General features: G+C 37.4%; 1 protein-coding gene across 3 annotated transcripts in view; it reads right to left on the bottom strand.

The window, feature by feature from the left end:
* Positions 1-26,075, bottom strand: part of LOC139770763 (protein madd-4-like) — a 185,012-nt gene that overhangs the window by 80,242 nt on the left and 78,695 nt on the right. For all 3 annotated transcript variants that reach the window (XM_071702932.1, XM_071702933.1, XM_071702934.1), the window contains exon 2: positions 1,661-1,780. In XM_071702932.1, coding sequence (XP_071559033.1) covers positions 1,661-1,780 — 120 coding nt within the window. The remainder of the gene's footprint in view (positions 1-1,660; positions 1,781-26,075) is intronic.

Here is a 26,075-nt window from a genome sequence, read left to right as displayed (position 1 = left end):
ATACATATATAAAAGTGCAGACGTGAAAGCGCGACGATTTCATGTGCGGAAATCGAACAACTGTGATGTACTTTTTGAATCAATCTGAGCGCGGATACGTTGAAAATTTACTGCTTAGCTGGATGAAATCCTATTTAACTATTAGCAGAATCCACGACAAGCGACCAATTATAGGAGTCACGTGTGATCCGCGCTAATTGAACAGTCCGGAGCCAGAAAAGCGTGACCCATTAATCATTCCAATGCCAAGGGATGTAGCAAAACCGGCCGAGAGCAATTTTTCGACTTTAATATTAAGTGAGCGATTTTCATTACACTCTGTCTACATTTCTGTAGATACGTCCTAATAAGTGAAATGACAACAAAGATTACCGGGGATTAAAACACAGTGCGGGAAATCTGTTCTGCGGTAATTTCATTATACTTCTCTTAATAATAAAACAGCGAAACTTCTGGTGCACAAAGTTTCTGAATGAGAATGTTACAAAAATTTCATGATTTTTCTGTCGAGGTAATGTTTTAACTTTGTTAATTCTCCGGTGTATAAATCTTTTTCGTAATTTCTCAGAAAAATGTAACTTTGCCGTATGTCTTCATATATCTAGGCGTGAAAAATTTATACAAACTTTTACTTTCTCTACTGTAAAAATTTATGCAAAGTAGAAAATTATTCGCAGATCTAAGAATTTACAGCACAAAATTTAAAATTCTCAGTAATTCATATTTTGGCTTCTTTTCAATTAAATAGAAAATAAATTTTATATGTTAAATGTTCAATCGTGGATGCTGATCCTCGGATATTCACTGACTGCAAGTATTTGTCACTCCTGCGAAAGGGATTAAATTTGGCGGAAGGAATTTTCGATGCTATATAGAGCGTTAAATTCTGAAGAACGAGACGTTTGACCGTAACGGGTAAGTCTCGCGAGTTGTGGTCATAAATTTCGCCGGAAAGTCTCTCGCCACAGTATTCACACGCGACCCGGATGTCACGTCATGCGTAATAAGCAGTAACTTACAACGGAAACAACGGGAAGCGCATTCCCCGCGCGTTTTCGATCGGTATTTAAATGCAGTCCAGAGAAAAATATCACAGGAGGACATCAGAAAGGATCCGGTGACGTTCGGAGGTCCCGGAGGATAGTAAATACTTAAAACATTCTTCACGGAACTGGGAGAGGCACCGTATAAAACTCTTCGGCGAGTTACCTAGAGGCTAGGTAAAAGCACGCTTTGCGAAAACGCGACAACACAGTTGTCCGATTTCTGCGACCCATTTCCGTCGAGCGACCGACGTGAATAAAGATGTTTATTCTTGCCGGAGCTTTCGGTGACATTTTCCCCACGGCTCTCTTTCTCCATTCTCTTTCTATCCCTCATTCCTACGTGAATTTCGCGTCGCCTGTCCTACGTGCGGTTGGCACTTGTACACTACAGTAAGAACACGTTATTCTCGAGTCGCGGGATCGAGCGTGCGGCGTGCCACTTTGCCCTTTTCACCGCTCCTGTGTGAACCATGACCGCGATTCTTCAAGTTTCCGATCCAATAGGAAACGAAGGATTACCTTCTGAACCGGTTTCGAAAATCCGACCGCATACGTCACGCGGAGCGAGGCAATTGCGATTGGTAAAAAGTGAAGGTGAGGAGAAACCGTTTTACCTGATCTACGGCGTCGACCGCGAGATTGTTGCCGATATTGCTGATCTCGGAAGTGTCCTCTGTGATCGAATGATCGCCGATGGTACTGTTGTCGCTCACGACGAGGCCCAGCAGGCATATCTGTAATAGAGTTATCAAAGATCAGGTAAATTTTTAAAATTATTTCAAGTTTTAGATAAATACTTATTATGATTTCTATATTATATGATTTCATATTTAATGACCAATAATGGCACAAAACATGGCGATTTGTTCCTGCTCTGAGATATGGCGCTTTCGCTCTTACAATAGATAACAATGAGGGGGAGTCTTGTATCCGTAGAAAATAAATGTCGAGAATTGCCGAAGGGGTAAAAAGTTCTGCGGTTTCAGGTTTCATGTCGTCATGGTCTCGAATAATATACGAGATCAGGAAGCCGAATTAACAACGCGTTGGAGAACGACACATGTTGAAATGTCGGAGAGATGAGAAGTATAAATGTATAGTATTCAATTATTACGAAACCACTACAAACTGCTATGTATATTATCTCGTTTCATTTATTAGATTGTAAGGCTGGTATCTCATGGAGCGGATAACGCGGAAGCGCAACGAGCGTATCACCAATCACGGGATCGTTTTCTGATAGAACCCTTTCAAAGATTCCGTCGAAACGGTCTCTGAATAGGCTATCTTAGAGGTTAAGTGACTTCTTCAAAGTAATCGCTGTAAAGCAGTATTCCCCCCCCCCCCGATTGTAAACCGTATAAAGAAGCAATGTGTATTCTCATCGCAAAAAAAAGACAGAAAGAGGGAGAAAAGAGTGACATATAATATAATGCGCGATATACAAGCACGATAATATCAAAGAATTGGGACGCCGTTCGGACCGTTCGTGTACTCGTGCGGAAGCTGCAGCGGCAGAAACGCGCGGTTGCACTCTCTCCGTATAGCCATCGTCGAAAGACGCCATCCGTTTCCGCGAGCCGATTCGCCGTGGCGAGGTACGGCAAAGTAAATCTGGTCGGTCGGTCGTCGCAGAGACAAAAGAGTGCGCGCAAGAAGAAGCAATTTAATTGTGGCCCGAGTTCCGCCCGAAAACGGATATCCACTTTCTGGTATTACGGTACAAGGAGGAACTTTTGTAACAAGCCACCGTGCACTCGCGCGTCCCAATGACCCGCCCTTTACCAGCCGCACGTAGCGCTCGTTCCGGCGAAATTTTCCAACCGGAGGAATTCATATTTTACGACGGGAGGGGTCTCCGCCGCTGCCGGTGCATAATACATTTTTGTTGAAACAATCGGCTGTCTGCCGCGGAAGCGGCATTAGTCATGAGGGCTCGCAAAGCGTATAACGATTCAATCTCGTTGGGTTCCGACGGCATCGGACCACAATTCAACAAGAATCGCTCGAAGAGAGATAAAACGTACAAATTTAACAAAAACACAACCGATTAAAAGACCGAGATTATTCGTAACAATCTTAAAGTAGTCCACAAATTCTTTTTATTTAATATAAATTTTAATGTAAAAGAATACTAATCTTAACAATTATTTTTTAAGGCCAATATTGAGATCCACAACGATCGACAATTTTTGTAATTGTTAGGGGAATATTTATGTGCCAAGTACATCTACCACTATCTCCCTTTTCTCGTTGCTTCGAGATGCATTGAATGTCAAGAACGTCATGTTGCTCATATTTAGGATACTCGGCCCTTTCGTGACTCACACAAAGAGATTCCAGCATGATGAGAGCGCGTTGATATATTTTATGGTTACGCCAACTTTCTCTTCCCGCATGTTTCATTAAAAGGCTCCGCGCGCGCGAGAAAGGATCGCCGGAGTAATCAACCGATGTGTATATTTGACCGTTCGCACACGTCCCGCGAACGAATATATTCGCGCCGCCGCGCATTCGTTTAACGTCGGCGCGTGACATACGTACGGCGCATACCCGTAAAGATCCGTCGACGATGGAGCTTAACGTCCGCTGCAACGTTATTAGCGATAAATTTAGAGGCCTGTGCCGCCCTATAATTAAAGGTAAACGGTTGGCGTCTCGGCGTCCCTAGAAAATGAACTCGTACAGATTCGGAATTAACACAAAGACGCGTACTCAGACGTAATCCGTTATGGGCTCTTTTATTCGGAAACGTATAATGTTTTTCAGGCTGTTATTAAAACAGTTCTGTTTAAAATAATGAAACAAATGAAAAGTAGTCATAAATCGTAAACTTATCGTAATAACATCGTATCAATATCGTTAGATGACGAGTTAAGTCGTTCATTATATTTTCGTATCTTTCTGCTTTCTGACTCTTAAATTGTACATATTTATTATTTTCTAGTACATTCGAGAAGAAAGGATATGGAATTGATCCTCCTTTTATTCATCTACACGCACACGCACGTACACACTTTTAGTCATTTTATTTTTATAAAACGTTCTACTTTTTACGTTTGAATATTTCAACATTCAAATATAACTTCGCAGTCGACAGCAAAATTTTCCTACAAAGGGTTGAACTTTTTCAGTTCGGATTTATTTTAGTAATGGTAAAAGCCAGTAAAATCAGTAGACAATAATATTATGTTAATTATTAACTAATAAAAATTTGTATATTTAATAAAAACAAAAACATATAGTATTATTAATGATTGACACCGAATAAATGTTTAGACGTAATTATCAGTTTCGCAATGTTGTGTGTATAACTGTTATATAATAAAAAACTATATTTTAAAACTATAAGATGTCATTAACTATCACTTAGGAAAATCATAATTATCGATCTTCAGCCGACCACCTATACTCCTCTGCAATCAACGTCTCTCTTGTGGCCTCGACAGCGAGAAAATTATAGTGATCAGGAGTAAGGCGGTCGAACGGATTAATCACGACGATCGAATTCACAGTAATTGATATACCTAACGACTGATATAATTTACATTTAACGGTGCTTATTTGTACTTATTCAATATATGTATATGAATTCTTCTAGAATATAGAACTTGCAAAAAGTACCTAAATGTTTTTCTAATTCAAAATACCAAAATTATTAATGTGATTAATATGCCTTTAAGTTCTAGGAAAGCATTTTTGCGAATATTAAATTATTGTATTAAGAATAGATTTAAAAAGTTCTAAAAATAAACTAGCTCATGTGTATTTACATATATACATATATTAGATTAAATCGATCTTAGAAATTAATGAAAACATAAAGATGAATCAAAGAAACACCGCTGATTGCATCGTTAGAACTTGGTTCACTCATTTTCCTGTACATGTTCAAAAACGGAAAAAGTGGACGTTGAATCCGCAAACCATCTTGTATAACCATCTTGTATGCTATCTGCACATGTAACAGCGCAAAGTAACACGTGCACAAGAACGCGTGGCCAATTTGTAGTGGAGCGATCGTGAAAATGAGATTCTCTTCTGTCGGCGTGAACCCCGGTCGAACGGTGAACCGCGGGCTTAGCGTAAAATTTATGTCCGACATGGGACGGCTAACGAGGCGTCGGCCCGATGCCATTTAATTCTTATCTGACCTCTTGATTGGCTCGCGTGCCGCGCGCGGATTAACGCCGTCGGACCGCATTAATTCCAGTAATTAACTTGGCCCCGCTTACGCTCGATGAAAGTTCGACGTGGGCTACCCCTCCAGGATCGAAACCGTAAACTAGCGTGCACGAGTCGTCTCCGATAATGCGACGGCATTGCATCGAGAATACAAATTTCTTCATAGTTTTCTCGCACATTTCCTGTCGATGAAACAAGTTAATCGAAACATATCGCCAGAATCAGACACGATTATATCATGTAATGTAATATGTTACTCGCAATGGTGTGATCATATATTTTAATAAATTTATAAAACGTCTTGAAAATATATAATTTTGACATCGATTATAATTCTATCAATCTGGTAATTTTATCGACCTTTGAAAAAATAATGTTCTACGAAATCATAATACGCATCTAATTTAATCCGATTATAAAAAATTGATTTGACACGTTTTACACGATTTTTCCTCAAATGCTTCTTGTGCCATGTAATATACATAGTATTCATAACTGTTGTGTAAACTGTTCAGCTTAACGATGCATTGTAATTTACATGCGCACACGATTTATGATACGGCAATTAGTGTTGAATTGTATAGCATCAGGAGATACATTTCAACATTGTATCGCAATTAAAACTGATCATTCGGTACGACGACTTTTAATCCTGATTAATGGTGAAATATCTACGAGTTCTGATTACACGTTATAAAGCTTTTTTTTATCGGAAAGTACACGTTTCAGGTTTCTTCATGGTGTATTTATCTCCTCGCAAACGAACTCTTAAAATCACGCGAGAAAAATGGATTCACGAGCGCCTTGTCCACCGATTATCAAGGAATTTCTATTCCCGTCCATGACCTTTTGGCATCACTGCACAAAAAGAAGAGGAATGTGCTTCTACCTACAGGAGGAGAACACGGGATTGTACTTTACGTCACGGTGTGAATAAAATTAATTTTCGACCGAAATCGCATCCGTGCGCAACTATACAAAGGTGTTTCAAAGGCACGTGGCGGCGTATTGAGAAGCTGCACTAAAAGGACCGTCGTGTTTCCAGATTAGAGCCTCCGCCTACCTAATCTGAGTACAGTGCATTTATTTATGAAGGAACGTAACGCGTGTAGCGCGCGTGTATTCACGTGTTCCGATATTTAAATAGAATCAAATATTTCAAATTCCTGAAATTGAAATTCATATTGAAGCATAACAATGCTATTTCATGTAAATATTTCATTCTTGTTATTAAAAATAAATTTTTTTTATTAAAAATCATGGATACATTTTTCATTATTCGCAAAAATATTGTTATTATATATATTTTTTCCTCTCCTGCTATTCCCGCTATTTCAGTTTTAGTTGTAAAAATCATACTATGTTATTAAAATCGTATTTCGTTTTAATTATGATAATGAAGCATTTATCGTATGAAACTAGGTTTTAATTAAATTAACCTTTTGGCGCGAACTATTAAATCCAATCATTATGTGAGCACTATTATGGACATCACTATACACATTCATGTATATTCCGCAAACTCCAAAAAAATTCCTTTTTTTATTTTCTTAAATCTAGAAAAATGAAAAAATTAAGTACGGCAGTAAAACGAATTTACAACAAACGACGTCAGTTTGCAATTACCGTGTATGGCACATTTATCGTTACGACTTGCATAACAAGAAATATGTGAGCATACGTAATCACGTATAGAACTTTAATGTCGGAAAACAACTCGGATATAATATGAGAAATGGATCAGAGCAGGCAGCGCCTTAATCACCTGCGGCCGAGGATAGCATACAATGTATTTATTCACAATGCATCTTAATATATCAAGCAATCATATAAAGCTCATTTGTGCGCCCGTTTGTTATAATCAAGGCTTTTATCGTTGCGAGAATCGAAAGGAGCAGCCAAAACGTAGTAAAAAAACGATTCCTTCGTATTTCCCGCCGATGTATTCCTTCGGATTTATTTGAGATAGACTATTGATTTAATGCTCCACCGGCATATGGCATATATATTCAAAAGGTGCATATGCCGGTATCCTCATAGCACGTCCTATTTTCTCGAGAATCATAGGATATAGTTAATAAATGGTACGCGAAATTTACCGCATTATATTATCGAACATTTATTTTCATATATGAAATTTTTATATTTTTTATTATTTGATAATTTCTGGATGGATTCGGTATGCGTGTGTATATGTATGTATGTATGTTTCATTATAAATGTAAAAACAAACTTTTTCGTTGTCTACTTCCAAAAAGCTTAAGAGAATATTCTTGGTCATTCTAGTTTATATTTTAACTTTACGATCTCTATTATAAAATAATTGTATTTTTATATTGTTTCGTACAGTTTGTTTTTATAATATTATAAAAAATTTTTTTCTTTATGTAATATTCTGCTACATACTGCTAGGTAAATTAATTACATTTTAGAATGGTATATAAATCGATGGTATAAAAATTATAAGCAACAAAAATTATTATAACAATCTATTGATAATGATTCGCCCAAACGACGGAATATCGAGTAACACACGTTTGGCTAATAAAAAAAAATGAAGCTTTTAAGTTAACGGAAGTCCATTACCGTGGACTAACAATCTTGAAAACCGTTATAAGACGCGTTATAAAGATTTTCGGAAAAGACTTTCCGCAAGAAGATTGTTGTTTAAGAGCGGGCTCGCGCTTCGATATCGGCTAGTTCCAAGGAGCACTTCGGGACCCTAACACAGTATATTATTCAGGAGTCTCGACAAAAGTGGCGGTTACGAGTCGATCAAACCATCCGAGATGTAAGATGCAGTCGCTTTCTATACATGCATAATATATATGCGTAACATTTTCCGATGTTTTAGATAAAGTGGATAAAATATTACGATCATCTTCGCGTATTACAAACCTTTGATTTTACTATTACTATCAGATGTAAATTATCTCATGTATATGTATATATAGAACGTATATTATGTATATAGACCGTAAGATACATTATATCTCGTGTATCTCATGTATATAGAACGCATTATTAAAACTCATTTGTATGTATCTTCTGCGAAATATATATTCTTGAGTTATACTCGCAAAAGCATGTACTTTATATGTATTTAAACACAATGAGCAAAAAACTACATTTTACTTGCGCTAAATTTCAAAATATAGGGTCTCACAAACAAATTGCCTTTTATCTATCTATATCGTGCCTTTATCAGTTATATTATAACTACAGTAGGGACAGCTGAATCTTCTGGACTGCTTCTAGCTGCTTTTAGACACTATTGATAAGTATTGTAAAATCTAGATTTGTCTAGAATTCCGCACTCACATTTAACCTAAGGAGAAGGAGAAGGTAACCAAAAGGGAGAATAAGGCTGACGATCACGATCGAAATCGCGATATTACGTGTAAACTGCGCTCTGGGACGAAGTTCGATTTTATGGCGACGACTACGAGCGTCCATAAATCATACTTCGCTTCTAATAGTCCGGCGAAGCCATGAGTCAAGCACTCGATGGCCTGTGGGCACGACAGTCTGTTTAGATGCCATATAATCGGGAAATCGTTCAGGACGGATCAAACGTAGCATGGACGTTTAACTGAGGAAAGGACAAGATTTTATTATGAAAGAATACGACAGTAATGCGGTGTTTTTATCCTATTTCGTTAAATCGAATTTAGAGGAACTCCAACAAATCGCGCCTTGTACAAAATTGAGATCGGAGATGATCAAAAAGTAAAGCGAAATGCATTTAATATATAAATATCGCACAAAAATGTGTAGTTTTATTCTATACATTTTGAAGCGTGACTAAATAAAATATTTCTAAAGCGCTATATGTGCTCTTTATTCGATATATGTCAAACCATTCGATTTCATAACCCATAAGAACATTTATAGACATTTTATTGAATTATTTATGAAGGTATTTTTACCTCGACTGCGTTGTTTTGCGCAGTATTTAGTAATTTTATTGACAGCAGCTTTTATTTTTTAGCAGTTTTGTCGATATGCTTAAGAAATCCAGGACGGAATTACACAATTCAATGCACAGAAAATAGTAAAAAAAAAATTGATCGTCATAAAAATTCTATGTTTTGACATCTGATAAATTTTTTAATTTCTCAAACGTGTAAAAGCTGTAAGTATAACTTCAATAAATTTTAATTTGAGCAAATGTAATTGTTAGGGAAAGAAATCGAGAGGAATACTGGTATTTTTACAGACATATATAACGTATCACTCTTTATTCCAAATAATTTGCTTAGTTAAAAATTCAGATATACCGAATCTCATAATATAATATACAGTAAACTACCTCGATGTTCGTGCTGTATATAACCGCCCAATAGTTAGACGATAGAATCTCTATGGACCTCCCAGAGCTGTTTTTCTCTCGTCTACGACCGGTACGCGAAACTTTCTCGCATGGCTCTCTACAAATCTGAACACCTCCTACTCATTAAACAAAATTGAACCTCTCTCGCGAATACGATTCGCAATTTGTCCTGCAAAGAACACCGTTTTCGTATTGTGCTTCATATTTAACTGGGTGTAAAGTTCGATACCACAATTTCGATATCCCGATTTGTTAAATTTCTTTTTATATTTCAAGCTTTGTAAATATTTTTATTAATTTTAACTTTTATTTATTACCTTCTGTAAATGTTAGTCTTGTTCTTTTTATTTAATTTTCTCATTTAATATCATAAAGTGATTGAAAAATATGAAATTTACTAACGCCACGAAAAACTGTAAGTATAATCACGTGCAATCAGTTAGAATTATAGTCAACGTCGTCGTTCAACGCCGCGGCTTAGCATCGCTTGCCTTCAAACTATCGCAATCAGACTATCCGGAAATTTTCCAGTCAGGCAACCCGCAGATCGATGTGAATAATGCATCGTAGAGGCTCGCTGTCAGTTCACTGTCAAACTTCGCACAATTCCAGCGTCTGGATCCATTGGAAGCAAGCCGTGTTCGATATGTTTAATGTTGGATCAATGTTCTCAAAATCATGCTGATGTAAAATTTATTTCGCGCACGGCGAGTAGTTGCCGTTGCACGTACCACACGAAACCGTCGTGGCTATGTTCGACCGAGCTTTATGGAAAAATGTTAGAAAGTAGAGGGGGGGGGGCGGGCATGACTAGTAACGACGTTCCTCCGTAGTACGAAGCGGAAGAGGAAACGTCTGACAACTCTGATATTGAAGTTAACGTTCACGACGCTCGTATCGCGCTCGTATGACGGCGATGTGTTTGGCAAACCCTCGTTTGCCGCGTATCAAAGAAGTGCATGTTATGCGCGGGAAGAGTAGTAAGAGTTGAACGAATAATAGTGCGCGTAGAGGACGGGTATCGAAATAAAATTCGGAAACTGGATTTTCCTTGAAAAATACTGGGAAAAAGCGTCCGGTATCAAAGCGTAATAATGAAAAATCAGGACGGAGAATCTGCAGCCTTTGACAATCATATATCACGCATGGAATTGGACACGGACGGGTTTTATCAGCAATATACGCAAGCAAGTACGCTTTGATGAATGCAATAATAAATTCTTCGTTATCGGGGAATAAAATGGCATAAGAATGGTACTATTTTTCATCTAATACAAGTGTGCCTTTATTGTTACTTACAATTAAAAAGATTAGAGAGATTAAATTATAAGTGATCAATATTATGATTAATTTCTTTTTAATTAAATCCAGAACCGTTAATAATAGAGCTATTAATAATATATAATTAATGATTAGAGTTTTTATGAGTTTTAAATTAAAAATTTAACTTCAAATGAAAACAACAGATAATCCTGAATGGTCGGAGAGCAGTCCCCACAGGAAGAGGTTGATAAATGTCTTTGCAGGATAAGATCCCATCCTTCCGACTCGTTCGATCTGTTCGAGATATCCAGCGACATTCAGCGGGAACATCAACGATTTTAGAAGTTTCAGACCATTCTTTCGACTATTTTTTTTTACGTGCGCGAATTGCCTTTATCTCTCCTCGACGACGTTTCTCTTTCGCGGCGTGCAGAATAAAAAAAAAAGCGATTTCCACGGTAAATTATTTCACCAGCTGGCTAACACCGTGTCTTCGTCCCTTCTTGCTGGTCGATTTGCTCCTCCGCTCGCATTTTTCAAACCTTCAACCTGTCAGTCGGCTATTTCCGCGCAAACATGTCGGCGCTAGGGACGATCGAGAAACTTTTTTTTCTTTATTCTTGCAAATATGCCCTTCGTAGCCAAGAGTAAAAATGAAAAATTTTATTCAGATTTGTCAACGTATTGAGGTACCTTGATATAAAGCTTATAAAGTTTTTTTTTAAAGATACTGAAATCTCCTTGATTGTATAAGAATGACTCATTACGCTCGACTAGCCGGCATTTTTTACGGTTGTCTTATTTACGGCTGTCAAAGGCTGATGACAAAAGAGTAGAGAGGTTGCATTTCACGAAGAATATTTCCTCGGTCTTCAATCATCCCTATAGTCTACGCGCGTATTCACAATTGACCGCGGATATGAAAGGAAAGCGTTCCGTTTAATCATGTCGGATCCCCGCAAATTGAATTACCTCGGGGTTCGAAGAAAAAAAAAGTAAAAGTCCGCAGGGGGTGGAGGAAGTGTCTGTAAGGGATACACGTAAGGGACGCTCGGAAATCCCTTGATGGGATCGATTCACTAATAATAGGATATAATGAAGCGAGTTCTGCGGTCCCGCAGCCGCGTAGGGCGAAGGGTCCGAGGCGTACTTAAGGATCGTAAATTTTTTATATCTAAAAAGCGGTCAGTGGCTACTCGTAAATTTTTCAATACATGTTTTTTTTCCCGAGGGAATGTTGCTTTTCGATCAAAAGGGATCTCGCTGTCCAATTAGGCAAATTCTAAAGCTGATCGCCCCTTTCTTGTGGCTTTGCCACAACAGGGCGGAATCCCCCTTGTTTTTCGGCGGATTTATTGACGGCTCTCTCGGTGTGAAGTCGGGTCGTACGACCGCGTGGGCACGACGTTGCCTCCTTCGTTTACAACTTCTTGGGAGGCAGAGTCGAGGGCGTGGTACGTGGAAAAGAACCTCCTCGAATAAACCTATATAGCGGGTAAAAGAGGACCCCGGAATTTATAACCCACTCGTTTGTCACTTTTCATCCGAATCCCGGGGAGTTCGTGAACCTCGATACGAGGTCGCCCGCGCGGAGCGTTGCTCGCCGAAGCGTTCCTAACGCCGAACGAAATCGCGCAATCCGGAAGCTTAGATCAGAATTTACCGCTGACATTTTCGATTATTTGGAGAAAATAATCCTACTCCGAGGAAGATAATTTATCGGGTCTTTCATAAATAATAGTTCCCGATCAAATTAAAAAAAAAAAACCAGACGAGAGTTTCACCATCCCGATTTAGCAATGGTGCAACCTCCTAACGAGCGAATCGGCGGCGAGCGATGAGAGTCACGGAACGGAACGGCTCGTCGAAGAGGAGAAACCGATTTAAATACCGAGAGGCGTTAAAGTCGCTTAAGTCGTCAGGTAGGCCCAGCCGGAATCGTCGGGGCCGGATCCAAGAGCGTTTTGTTCGAGCTCCCTTCATCAGATAAGCCGCGACGATGAGCGCGGTATTGCTTTCAAATTGGTTTCCGATTCGAGCGTATGATAACGACAACGACCCACGCCTCCCCCGGTTGCAGCCTCGTCTATTCACCTACTCAACCTCGTCTCGCGTTATTAGAACTTGCTGCGGTTGGTTTCTGTCCTCTTTTTCTTTTCTCTCCCCCGTCTCGGTCTGATTTCTCATTTCTTTTTCCCGTGGCCCGCTGGCGAACCCCAGCGATGATTTGGTACCTTGCGCAGGTCGATTACACGCAATTGACTCCCTTTGACCTGGTTAACCGTCCATGTAACAGACTTCGCGAATAGTGAGATATTCGCACGAATGAATTCACCATTCTCGTCCGGCGATCTTGATCGGGGAGGCGCGCGCAATATAGCATCGAGAAAGTCGCGCGATTCTTGGCGAAGTGATCTCAATCTAATTGGGCCGGGGCGAGAGGCTACGGGAACGTTGAATGACGAGAAATTGAGACTAAGAGGTGATTCATTGAGAATATACAGGGTGCTCCGGGTACTCTTTCTTCCATCCATGGACTCTTTGACCAATTTGGAGTCGATTTTTCTCTATAAAAGATCCCCTTGATGGGACGCTTCTTTTCACGTTTTAACGTTCAACATTAAATGTCTCTTTATAGCTAAGTCTGAAATTAATATTCTATTCAAGTCCGCTTGGGAAAGATAAGAAGTTTATACATCTTCGAATCTTAACTCGTAACGCGCTCTCAACTTTCACCACAAATTTTCCTTCTTATACATTGTAGTTCCGTATCATCTCGCGCATTACTGTCGCGCCGCATTATTTCGTATACTCTATCTCGCAGCGGTGTTAAGTTATACTAATAGTTGAAATTGCATTCGAGAATATCGTCTCGATGGTATCGCGCGTTTGCGAGGGATCGGGACTGTGTGGATTGCGTTAACGCCTCCTTCGGGAACCGGCGGATACACATGTACACGTGCGTCGAGCGATGTAGACATATGTGCTGCAGTATTTGTGAATGCATCATATACGAGATGGCCCACCTGTGAACGTCATTGTGGATAATTCTCTTCGAATAAATCGGCAACGAAGGTATCCATATACAAACGTGAGCACGAATTATGGCTTTTTGAGTTTAAAGTTAATAATTTCTGAGGATTTCAGCACTAATTTAATTTCAACCTTCTAGTCTACGTAAGTCTTATTCTCTCTCTATTTCTTTTTTTATATTATTTTAAAAAACTAAAAAGCAATTCACAAAATTAAACAGGATCTTGAATTATTTTGCAATGTTTCCTGTAGGTAAACTTAAGATTTATTAATTTAAATATAACAAATATATTAAATGCAAATGCGATCTTAAAAAAGTTAGAATCCTTTATACCCTTATTTGAATCGCTTGTTTCGACACAATGTAATTACATCTGTCGATACTAGCTACTATCGGATACATTTACGAGATTAACGAACATTTTAATTGCATATCGATCGTCAAAAGATTGAAAAGTGTGAGAAATGTGAGACCAACCTAAAGAGATCCTCTAAAATAGATATCAATATCAATTTGATTATGGGTTTAAAAAATTACTTTTCTCTACAGTATCAAGAAGATGAAATCTTTTTTAACCAATTGTGTATAACAATCTTGTCATAAATATTAGTTAATAATAGAGAAATTTTTAAAACATTTTGCGTTTTCTTTCCATTTAAGTACATATATAAACATGCGGAAATAAATTTATTATAAATATTAATTTCCCTGTTACGCTTGAAGCAATAAAATTAATGGCCGCTTAATATATTCGTCGACAAATAATTAATAAAAGATTTTTAGCATTGCATAAATAAAATATTGTTACAGAAATAAAAATATACGACATGTCGGTACAGAATTGTTAGCGAAATTATTTCAATTTTCCTGCTCTACACGCACATGCGCACACAGTGCACACACACACACTAATATTATTTTTCAAACCGGATTTCAGAAGCTGAGTGTTTTGTTCGGTACAGACATAGCTCAACGTAACGGAAAAAAAACTGTAACCCACGTGCAGCAATCAGTTGACCATAAAAAATTCTCTATAGAGAATCTCACAGCTGAAGCAACTGTTCTGTACTTTTCTTTTTTATCTTCTTTCGCAAAGTTGTCGGTAAGAGCAGCCGGGCGTAATACAGCCTCGTCGAAAGTCTTAACGATCTCGAAGATTCCACAATCTACCTTTCACAAGATCCTCGTAGATGGTGCATGTATAAAGCCTCTTAAAAGCTAAAAGTTTTCTATCTTCTATTCTCGCAGCATGTTATGATAAAACGTCGTTCTCTTCGGAACATCTGCTAGCGCTTTTAATTAATTATATTCGATTTTCTTGCCGCATGCATATATAAACAGACTGTGATTTTTTGATAGATTTGGAGTTCACTTTTACTCCGCGAAAATTTTGTCAGAGCTTGCTTTTTTGTCACTTCTAAATTTTTTAAGTGCATACATTAGCGATTCAATTCTCAATTAAATAATCATCCAACCAAAGCACAAGAAACTTATAAATCAATTTTTACATTTACTTATTTATAGTCTTTAACTATTGAGATAACCTGTTTCACTGTTTTTTTCTACTAGTTAAATGCACACGGAGATATATTTAAACAATAGATTATAAAAGAAATATGGTTGCATTAATCGTTTCTAACAAATCGTTTTTCGATAAAGTAATTATGCCATTCCACAAGGTACTAAAAAGCTAATAACGAATACATTATATCCCATCCGTTTTCAACAGTTCGTATATATTTTATATCTTGCAAAAGCTTCGGTGTATAAAATGTTCTCGCTGTATTATTTGTTTCTAGTTTTGTTAACCGATTGATTCGATAGCTTCGTTTTGTCTCTATACGGTTTCATCGTGTTGAAAAATCGATTTATTGACTTATAGTACACACCGTCCCAAAATGTGCTGATGCAGATGGCCACAAAATTTTGAGATTGACAAATCGGCATTACATCGTGGATAGAAAAATTGTGACACATTAGGCAGTTCTGTTTATACAGTTTTGTATCGGACGTCATATAATTTCTACTCAGCTGTCGCATATTATAGCTAAAAATGTTATATGTACGGAAGAAACGGTTTTGCTGAAATATCTAAAAATTTAGCTAGAGACACAGATTTAAAAATAATTTTGTTGGATCATCAAAGTAATTATATAGAACGCTCAAGCATAATGATAATGCTGCAAAAAAGTTTTGACATTCTAGTACCCAGCTTGAGCGTCCTAATTATTTTGAGATGGTTCAACAAAGTTATTTTCAGATCTATATCTAGCTTTTAAATTTTTAAATACTTGAGCAAAACCGTGTGCTAAATGTTACATGTTATGCTAATAAATGTTATACATGTTTTTTCCCTTTCTGATCGAAATTATTTATCATGAACATAACAAATTCTGTCATTACTTACAATTTTAAAAAAGTGTAAAGACGTGATTTTAATTTAATTAATTTTTGTTACATACCGAATTGATTTTTTGAAGAAAACGTACGTATCAGAAAATGACAGTCTGAAGCTTGGCGAGATAGAAAAATCATTAAACGGAAAAAATTGGATGTCCTAATTTAGGTGACATTTCGCTCGACAATGGTTGCACGAGCGGATGGTTGAAGCTTTCTTGTTGAAACGCAGAGTATGTACGAGAACATAAAGCAAGCAAAAATAGTAATGTTTGCGCAACCTGTGTGATGAAAACATGTTGCGGCAATTTTTAGCTTTTAATTGAATCGTACAGTTTGATGCGAGGTTTGATGTATATCCAATAAATACTCACGTCCGTTTAATTAATCCACTATTCCTTTTAACGTTTTTATTAAATATATGTAAGATATCAAATATATTATACATATTTGTGAGAAAAGTTCGGTATGTGTACTGTATAAATTTTCTCACAAATATCTATAAAAAATATGAATTTCTTAATTTAAATACATTATCGATTAAAATTGAAAATGAAAGGGCAACGGTTCTAAAATGTCGCTTTATTATTTCACTCTAAAATATGCAATAATATTATTATAAACACGGCATTATTCTTCCATATTCGTTACATTTAAAATTAGAGATTCACGGAAACATGATCTATGATACTTTTTGTTAGTCCCGTCCATTGAAAATAATGCGAATAAAAAATTAGATCAGACAATCATATCGACATATCTCTCTCGAAATACCGATGTCATTATGATGCCACTTACCCAACGTGAAATAACGCAAATTAAAAAGCGAGTCGCACACGTCGATCAGTATTAAAATTTCAACCTGTCAGTTTCGCGCAAAAGTCGAAACTTTAATTATTCGCTCTCGCAGCTATCCACAGTAATATCTCCACTAATACCATATGATCAACGCGTGACGTCAATATTCCGTACATTTATCGAGTTCGTCGAATTTACAAGGAATACGTGCGCGTATATACGATTCCACTTTATCTCGCTCGCCGAAAATAATGGCGCCGATAAAAAAGTTACGTGCCGCAACAAAAAAGGATAATGGCGACGGGAATAATTCCGCGAGCTTCAGGACGAGCCATGTCGTTATAGTGCCCGTCCGAATAGCGGACAACATTGCATGATGTGCGGAATGTATAATGCAATCTTGACCGAGCTTATACCGAAGCAACCAATCTTTTTTTCCTCTCCACGCGTTATAAATGGCACATCTCGCCGGTATTGCTGACTGCTAGCAGTTTCTCTGACTTTATAATACACCGATATTCGTTTGACAGCAACCGATTTTGCATAGAACGTCTCCATAAGCGCTTTTCGGCTTATGCCGGACAGGTCCGAATCTCCGAGCGTCGCACTCGAAAAGAGCTTCGAACCGATTGCACACACGTCTCGAATTTGATATTAATCCGAACGAGAAACCACCTGATGACAGAATTGATCTCGCGTTAATCAACGACGGGAATCACGGAGGAAGAGCGTACCAACGTCGATGTTGATCCGATTGCAATAACGTGTGTACACCGAGCTCTACATGTATATTCCGCAATAATCAGCATTTAACCCCTCGCCCCCCTGCATTTTCGTCTCGTTCCGCCCGCTTCAAAGAACCGGAAGACTAATGTACTGATAATGTTGGACGCGGTTCACCATTATACGAATGCTCGAGAGCAAATTTAAGAAAGAATATGAGATATTTATGTTGACTCGCGTTGATATTTATACCTAGTGATATTATGTATGATATTATGACCCGTAAACTTGGACGTTTAATTTTACGGGTAACATTCGTTTCATTTGAGAGAAAGAGGAAAGTAACTGCACGTACCAGAAAGAGTACATATATGTTACGTATTACTGTCCGTTCATAATTTGTTGAGTATCGAGGGTGAACGACAGTAAGATATTTTTTACAGTGTCCGGCAGCGATGTCGCGTTGATGGGGATAATTTAACGTTTGCAAACACGGAGATACAGTACACTCGAAAGCGCGTTACGTATTTATGTTTCGGGAAAGCGGGTATTCGCGCAAAATATTAACGCCCGGAAATCGGGTCACGCGGGTGATAGCACATATCGACGTCTCGTTATACAACTCATTTATAATAATTTTGCATGATATTATGTTTATACGTCGCATTACTCTGTGTGAATTAGCAATTAGCGGTAAACAGCTCGCAGCCATCGGGGGCTGATTATTCCCCGTTTTACGATTATCATTAGCAGAGATTGAGTGAAAGTAATTATTTATCTGACGAAGAAAATGTATACAATTTAAAAAGTATAACGTAAACTAAAATCTTTACGTAACGTACATGAGCCAGCTAGAAACAGTAGAATCTAAGTTTTGCAGAAGTAGGTCCAATTTCGCCGCTCATCCTTTACCTCAACTAGGATTACATCCTTCTTATCGTTATGATATAAAGAAGAAGTATCTAGCAATAAGTAAAACCTGCGGAAGCCGTTTTAAGTATGCGGAAACAAAGGGAAAAACGAGGGAAAGAATAAATAAACGCATTGCATTTAGAGTTCATAGATCCGCCTGTCGTCGTGTATCTTGTTAGAAACATACTACTTGAAACGGCGCCAGCTATAATGAGATTTGCTGCGGTCGAGATTTTGCAATGACTTCTCGTTTTTTTGTCCAGGTCCGGTCGCTTTTTCGTTACAAATAACTCGTTGGGGTGAATAACTCAGGTTCGATTAGCGATCTAATCAGAAATGAGATCTTTTCCAAGGAGAAGAAAATGTACACGGATACGTATCGGTAAGAAATCCGCGTACCGAATATAAATCTGAGCACAATGTTGTGAGTCACGAGAATTTAAGTTAACATGTGCTAGCGAGTACTAGGGGTGTGCTGTAAAAATAAAAATGGCAATAAAGTAATAAAGCAAAGAATGCAGGCAATGCTATTACAGTTATATAAATAGCATCGCTATTACTGCGCCATTACTACAACAATGCAATTATATTTGTTGGCATTGTGTTCATTTCCAGAGGGAGGAAGGCAACAACTAAATCTGTATTTATACATATATAAATATAATGAAAAGTCGGAAAAAAGATATCTCCTGCATTTGTGTAAAGTAAATGTGGGGTGATTTTAGTTTCTATATTATCGATTTAAAACTGCAAGTAAAACACATATTGTTCCTTATGTGTAATAGTCTAACAAAATAAATTAAATCGTACAGCATCTGAATGAAGCTGGCGCGACAAAACTTTCAAAAATAGCAGAAAATTACAGATTGTATCAGCATGGAAGAGACAGAATGTGAGATTACATCGTATCCTGTGGATCCTGTGCGATTTAGTAATCGTATTTCCGTAATCCCTTGCATCCACGCGGAAGATCTCGGTGAAAATCTCCGGAGAGCAGTCGAAGGATGCCGTAAATTAACCCATACATGCATTTGGAAAATCGTTCACGTAGGACAACCGTTCTGCACATTTCCGGTACGAATGGAATCGACAGAGGCGACAGAGGCGATGACGAGGACGAGAGAGAACGGATGGCGGGAGGCGCCCGGAATCCCGAAAGCTTGGGAATCGTTTCGCTCACAAGAATACGCCATCTGGTCCGCGTAAGTAGAGCGAGTACACCGATAGGGAGGAAGACAGCAATTCCGGAAAATTGGGCCGAATATAATTTTTAAGAAATCGAGGAAATTCTATCCGCGTATTCGCTCGCGCGCTCGTTGCTCGATAACTCGTCGACGAGCGCGAGTTTCCGACCCGTATACAAGATATTTCGAAACCGTCAAAACGTATCCTTTCAATAAAGACCAAAAAATGAACTAGGAGAATGATAAGCGTCACAATTACGAGAAAAATCGATTATTTGAATCACTTAAAAGTGAAAGAACGAGTTAAATCATTATAAATAGAGCACAAATTTTGCTAATTTTATCTAGTTTTTGTTTGTAAAATTTATAATTCAAGACTTAAGTAAATAAGAATATTTTCTACATTTTGAACGAAAAAATTTGAAATAAATAGCCCGCTTACAAAATTTACAAGTAAAAAGAATTTGCCTTCAAATTTATCACGAAATCTGTAACCTATAAAGAAATATTCATCATGTTTTGAGGTATCCTGTGTACATGTGTATGTGTTTGCATGAGTATGCTCGAGAACGCATTACGCGTGCAAGTGGAATGGGAAGGACGGGAAAAGGAGGAAGTTTCGTGCAATCGCGATAGCAAATTCACGAAGGATATAATACAAGCCAATTCGGCCAATCAGGCAAATGCTGCGCAACGTGAGTTTTCCGAGCTACATCAACATATCCGTAGATTTGCCATACTTGCAAGATATGTGCGAGAATCGGTGAAATTGAAATAGCTTGACAATATGATCAAGTGAGTCGAAATCGTTGCGTAATTCCCATAACATTCGTTTCGCGCGCTATTCGTAATATATATTTACGACGCATCGTAATTGTCACGTTACGACTTTCGATAATAGCTAGTGCAAATAACAATCGGAATATAATTATCGCCGTTGTCGATCGTGTATGCAATAAACAACTCGATAATGGGTTGCTAGCTGTTGACGTCTCGGCAATGAAGCAAGCAAGTGTATTCTGCGTAACGTTTCAAAAAGAGAAAAAACTGTACATAGGATTTCGTCACAAAAATGCGAGATAAGATAATCATAATTAAATATTGACAATTCATTCCGTACATTTTGCGCATTATGATTTTAATCGTCCGGACTGTCGTTAAAATTCCCGCCAAAATATTCCTGCTAAATGAAAACGAACGACAGTGCTTTTAATCAGCACAAGCTGTATCCTGTATTAATCAAGAAGTTATATCTACCTGCGGGAGGAGTCGACTGAGGATTCGCATTCAGCGAGCATATCCTATCGCAATAATCATGACGCGCGGTCTATATGCATAATCTCGCATTGATAACTGCGCCGGTGTGTACCGTCAGACAGCAGCCGCGTGTATGCGCACATGTGCACATGTGCACATATGCACTACCGAAGCGGATAACCGTGGGAGCACGTGCATCACACGAGAAACTGGAATAATAGGAAGGCAGTACTCTCTCCGTGCCACAAAAGTCGGTACCTACTCGACTCGTCTCGGCCGTAGACGCTCTATATTTTTATCGATTTTGTGTAAATCCGCCGAGACAATGTCCGACCACTCGTAAAAATCGCGGGTGCCGCCGTTACGAGCTTGCCCGCGTACAATATATCGAGATTTTATCGTAAAAATGCAACATTGTCGTTCGCGGAAGCTTATCTTGTAACGTTAGGTTTATCTCGAGTTTCAACGCGCTTTCTGAACTTGATTTTATTTGGGGAAACAAAAAATATTAAGAAGCTTCGAAAAAAGATTGTAATATAATAACGAAGAAATCTAATCGATATAATTCTCATCGACTATTCGTGACGATGCGTAAATATTATTCGTAGAAAACCAATTTGTTTTATATGTTATAATTTCTGTACAATAATATCGTAATAAATAACATATTGTCCTAAAATGTTTCACATAAAAAAAAACAATTATTTAACGTACATACTTGATAAACCTAAGATAGCTCCTATTATATACTCTTTTCTCACGCAAGAAAATTTAGAAAAAATTTTTCGGTGTTTTTCTCGCGGTTATACACAATCTCGTAGTGTGTCTTCAAGAATCTTCAGTTACTGTGGAAACCTTTGAACGACCTCCACCGTTGAACGAAGTCGGAATGGTAAACGGTGAAGAGGAAAAGACATCAGGGAAATCTGGTGAGATGAGCTGGCCTTTTCTGAGAAAACCTCGACGAGGGTGTATATGCAAAGACGACGACAGTGTAAATTCGTTTCTCCCTTCACGCTCCGATAAAACTAGCACACGTTAAAATCGAGTTTGGGAAAGTTTTGGCGAAAGTGGATTTTGTCGGATTTTTTGTTTCTTGCGATGGGAAATTGCGATCTGGTTGAAACGAAATATTGATTGAAAAGTGATTCATAGTCATGGAATTTTCCAAAGGCATTATTATAATTGATAGGAAACCAAGTATATAAGCATTAACCGAATGTCACAAAAAAGATGTGTATTAATCATTTATGTATATTAACATTTATTCTTTTGTATAGATAATAATTTATGTCTCTTATTTATTACGTCATTTGTCTAAATTTCAATGCAAAATAAACTACTAATTATTTAATTGCGTACAGTCCAATTTGAAATATAAATCATCTAAAATAGAGTATCTATCTCGTGAATGTATGCTATCTCGCGGAGGTTGAAACATGCATTGACGATTTTGTTTAAAGGAACGCATATATACGGACATATTGTTGCACCTGCATGTGTAGAAACTCGCGGGTACCTCAGGTTTCTTTTACAGAGAAGGGGATTGTCTAGTACTTCCAGGGATACATTCACCGATAGTTTATCACGCTTGACCTCTCCTGCAATTGAATTGCACGCGGTTCCAGTTTCGGGCCACGATTAACATCCTTTTCAAAGCGTGTGAAAGGGGTACATTCGAGAAGGGCGGGCAGATGTTGCACGTAGGATGGTGGACACGTAGGAACGTGCGCAAGGTGCGTATTGCTGAACACAATAAATGCTGTGTGGAATTAATAGAATATAATTCGAATCTATTGATAAATAGTATATGATGAACTTTTCAGTGATAAAATTAATAATTTTAATGTAGTAGAGCATTTTAAGATAGTTAAAAAAATTTTTTTTATGATTATTGAATGCACATGCATATATATGTTTTTGTGCTAGAGATTGAATTAAATTTGAATTAAATACAATAATAGAGTATAATATGTACTACTAATACGTCTACTAATACGTTACAAAATTATAATTACCTACTCGTTACTTTTGCCACATTGGAAAATTATATTGTTCCATCTATCTTATTAACTCTAATTATTTTACTTAATCCTCATATCATCGAAGATATTTATAGTATAAATTGATAAATTAAATAAAGTAACAGAAAATTCTATTTTAAAACTTATCAAAATTTTATTTCTTAAAATTTCATTTTTCTTAGCTGCTATAATACATGTATAGATTTGACATATATATTTAGTGACTTATATGTTTGTAATTTACGAATAAGATTTTTAATCCACATTGTTTTATGCTGTATTTTTTTAACATGCAGGATTTCACACATAACGTAAAGCAATAAAAAATAAAAATTTTCACGTATCGCCGTGCAGCATCGATCTTTGGAACAGCGGAGAGACGACCTGTTTCGATTAGCTAAATAATTACCTTTAACGACTAGGTTGAATGTTTAAATTGCTGGAGACAATTAACGTTCCATGTCTGCTCAGCAGTTTTGTGAACACAATGAGACTTCTGTTACAAATGTGCTCATTTCTATTCCCATCTCGAGTTCTTTCCCATCGACCGAATTCTTTCTTCGTACTAGATTCTTTTTTCGACACGTGTGTTCATATACCTTTAGAAATCTGAAGTCGATCAGAGCGTTAGTTTGCCCAACAAAACGTTAAGAGAGCAATATAAACGAGGGGTCGGCAGTCTCTCGTCTGTTGATCGGATCGGCCTCTTTCTATAACTTTCTCTCTCTCTCTCTCTCTCTCTCACTTTCTTGTTGTCTCTCTTCATCTTCAATCTCTATTTGGAACGGATTGGATTGGATTGATTCTGAGCAAAAGTGGCGAGCTAGCAGAGAATGCTTCACGAAGTCAAGTTAAGCACTACTCATGATTAGCTAGATAGGTATCTTGATTTATCCATGCTTGTCTGCTTGTCTGCTGCTATGATCCAACTACAAGCTGTTGCGGTATTATGCATCGGATAAGCCCGCTATCGTGAAATATAGACATGTGACAGAATGCAGTTTATTGTATTATCTACAAAAGAATTCATTACACGATGCTCGGAAAATGGCTCTCTTTCAATACTGATTAAATCATTATTGGAAAACTGATATTTATAACATTTGTAAATATCTACTTTATAAAAGCATAAAAAAACGAAAAGCTCGACGAGATCGTTACATTTTCTTTTGTCTCGTTATAAACTAAATAAAATATATCGATGATTTTGTAAGCTTTCCTTGCTGGATATATGTTATTTTTATACAGATATATATCACATTCATAGCTGCGTGCTCGTGCAGCAAAGTGATATAAATACAAAATAAAATATAATAAAAATGAACAATTATATTACATAATTCCATTTATGTCTACGAAAAATAGTAAAATATTCCAAGAAAAAAAAACTAATAAATAAAAATAAAACCGAATAAAATTAGAAAGGGTAAGATAAAAAGAGAGAGACTGCCAAATGGACAGATAAAAAAGAGTAAGCTTCAGAGAGTGTAAAAATTCTAGCCCACCGCCACCGTCGGGTCGAGAGAAAGACTTTTGAAAATGAGGACGTTTAAATGCCACCCCCGAATACGAGTTATTTTGTTATCTTTAGGAGTTCGCCTCGCAGTCGTCTGTCTGACGATGAGAGTATGCATATTTGAGAGGGTATCTATTTTTAAATTATGTTCCCGTAATTTCTACGTCATCATCACAAACAGTAAATAATTTTTACTGCAAATTAAGAAAAAAAAATTCTTGGAAAAATTTAGATATTTAATATCTTCGCAAAAAGTGTTCAAAAATACTTTCTATATGCGACACGAGCAATAGGAACGCTCTAACCGCTCGCGGATTGGTGATGTTGAAGATTATATATCTTTGGACTTATATACCTGCCTATACATCTCTGTGCCTAAATTAAATATCGCTCGAATGAATATTCCCCTGGTTAGTACACAGTAGCTTATAGTAGCAAATAAAACTCCACGGGCTGAAATTTCTCGCTGTTGCCTTACGACGAAAGGAATGTTTAAGGGGGCGAGTTAATGAGTTCAAAAATGGGACTAGTGATTAGGATTTCCATTCTTATTTAGCAGATGTAAATGCAAATAACCACGCTTAGTACTTCTACAGCGAGAAGAAACATTTACTACAGTTAGAGAAAATAGAAAAAAATATTTTATGTAAAATTCGTCTAATACTGTATAAAATTGTAATAAAAATAGCAATGTGTTTTATTAACCAAATTCTCCTACTATTGCCATGTTTCAAATCTTTCATAAAAGAGTTATCAACATCTAAAAATGTATTTTTTTAGAACAAATATTCTGGATTTTTTACTAAATTTGTTTAGATAAACCTTATAAAAAAAAAAAGAGAGAAAGACAAAAGTAATCTTTGCGACTTATGTAGGTTGCATAATTTTTTCGATTTGCCAAAATGCAAGATTTCGTCAACTCCGCCATTTGGATCTTTCCAAGCACGTGCGGTCCAAGGAATTTAGACGTTCCTATGCAGAGCGGCATGCATGCGCATTTTCTTTCGTCCTTTCATTCTCTTGCACCCACCTCTTTCTTTTTTCCTCTGCTCGATATCCCAAGAACTGTGCGGCACGAGCGGCTAGATTGAAATCGTGGACGAACCATTCACATACGACGGCAAATGGCTGTGTGTGTGTCGGTTCGATCGACACGAACGACGGCACGGATGAGGACGGCGCCTGATTAGATTAAGCCCTATGTACGCGGTGCCAAGTAGTTACGCGAATAAATTAGGAAGGAATTCGATGTACATGTATTCCTCTATTGACAATGCTTGATAATTGAACTAATCTGATTATCGATACGATAATCGCGAATGTCCGTGAGAAACGGTACACGGAGAAAATTTTCTCTTAAAATTTACCCTGAAATCATGGTAGTTGTGGGACAACATGTACCA

This window comes from Temnothorax nylanderi, unplaced genomic scaffold (assembly GCF_030848795.1).
Source record: "Temnothorax nylanderi isolate EJ_2023f unplaced genomic scaffold, tnyl_v1.0 TNYL_tig0032_pilon, whole genome shotgun sequence".
Classification (NCBI taxonomy): Eukaryota; Metazoa; Arthropoda; class Insecta; order Hymenoptera; family Formicidae; genus Temnothorax; species Temnothorax nylanderi.
This window is presented reverse-complemented; position numbering and strand designations above follow the sequence as displayed.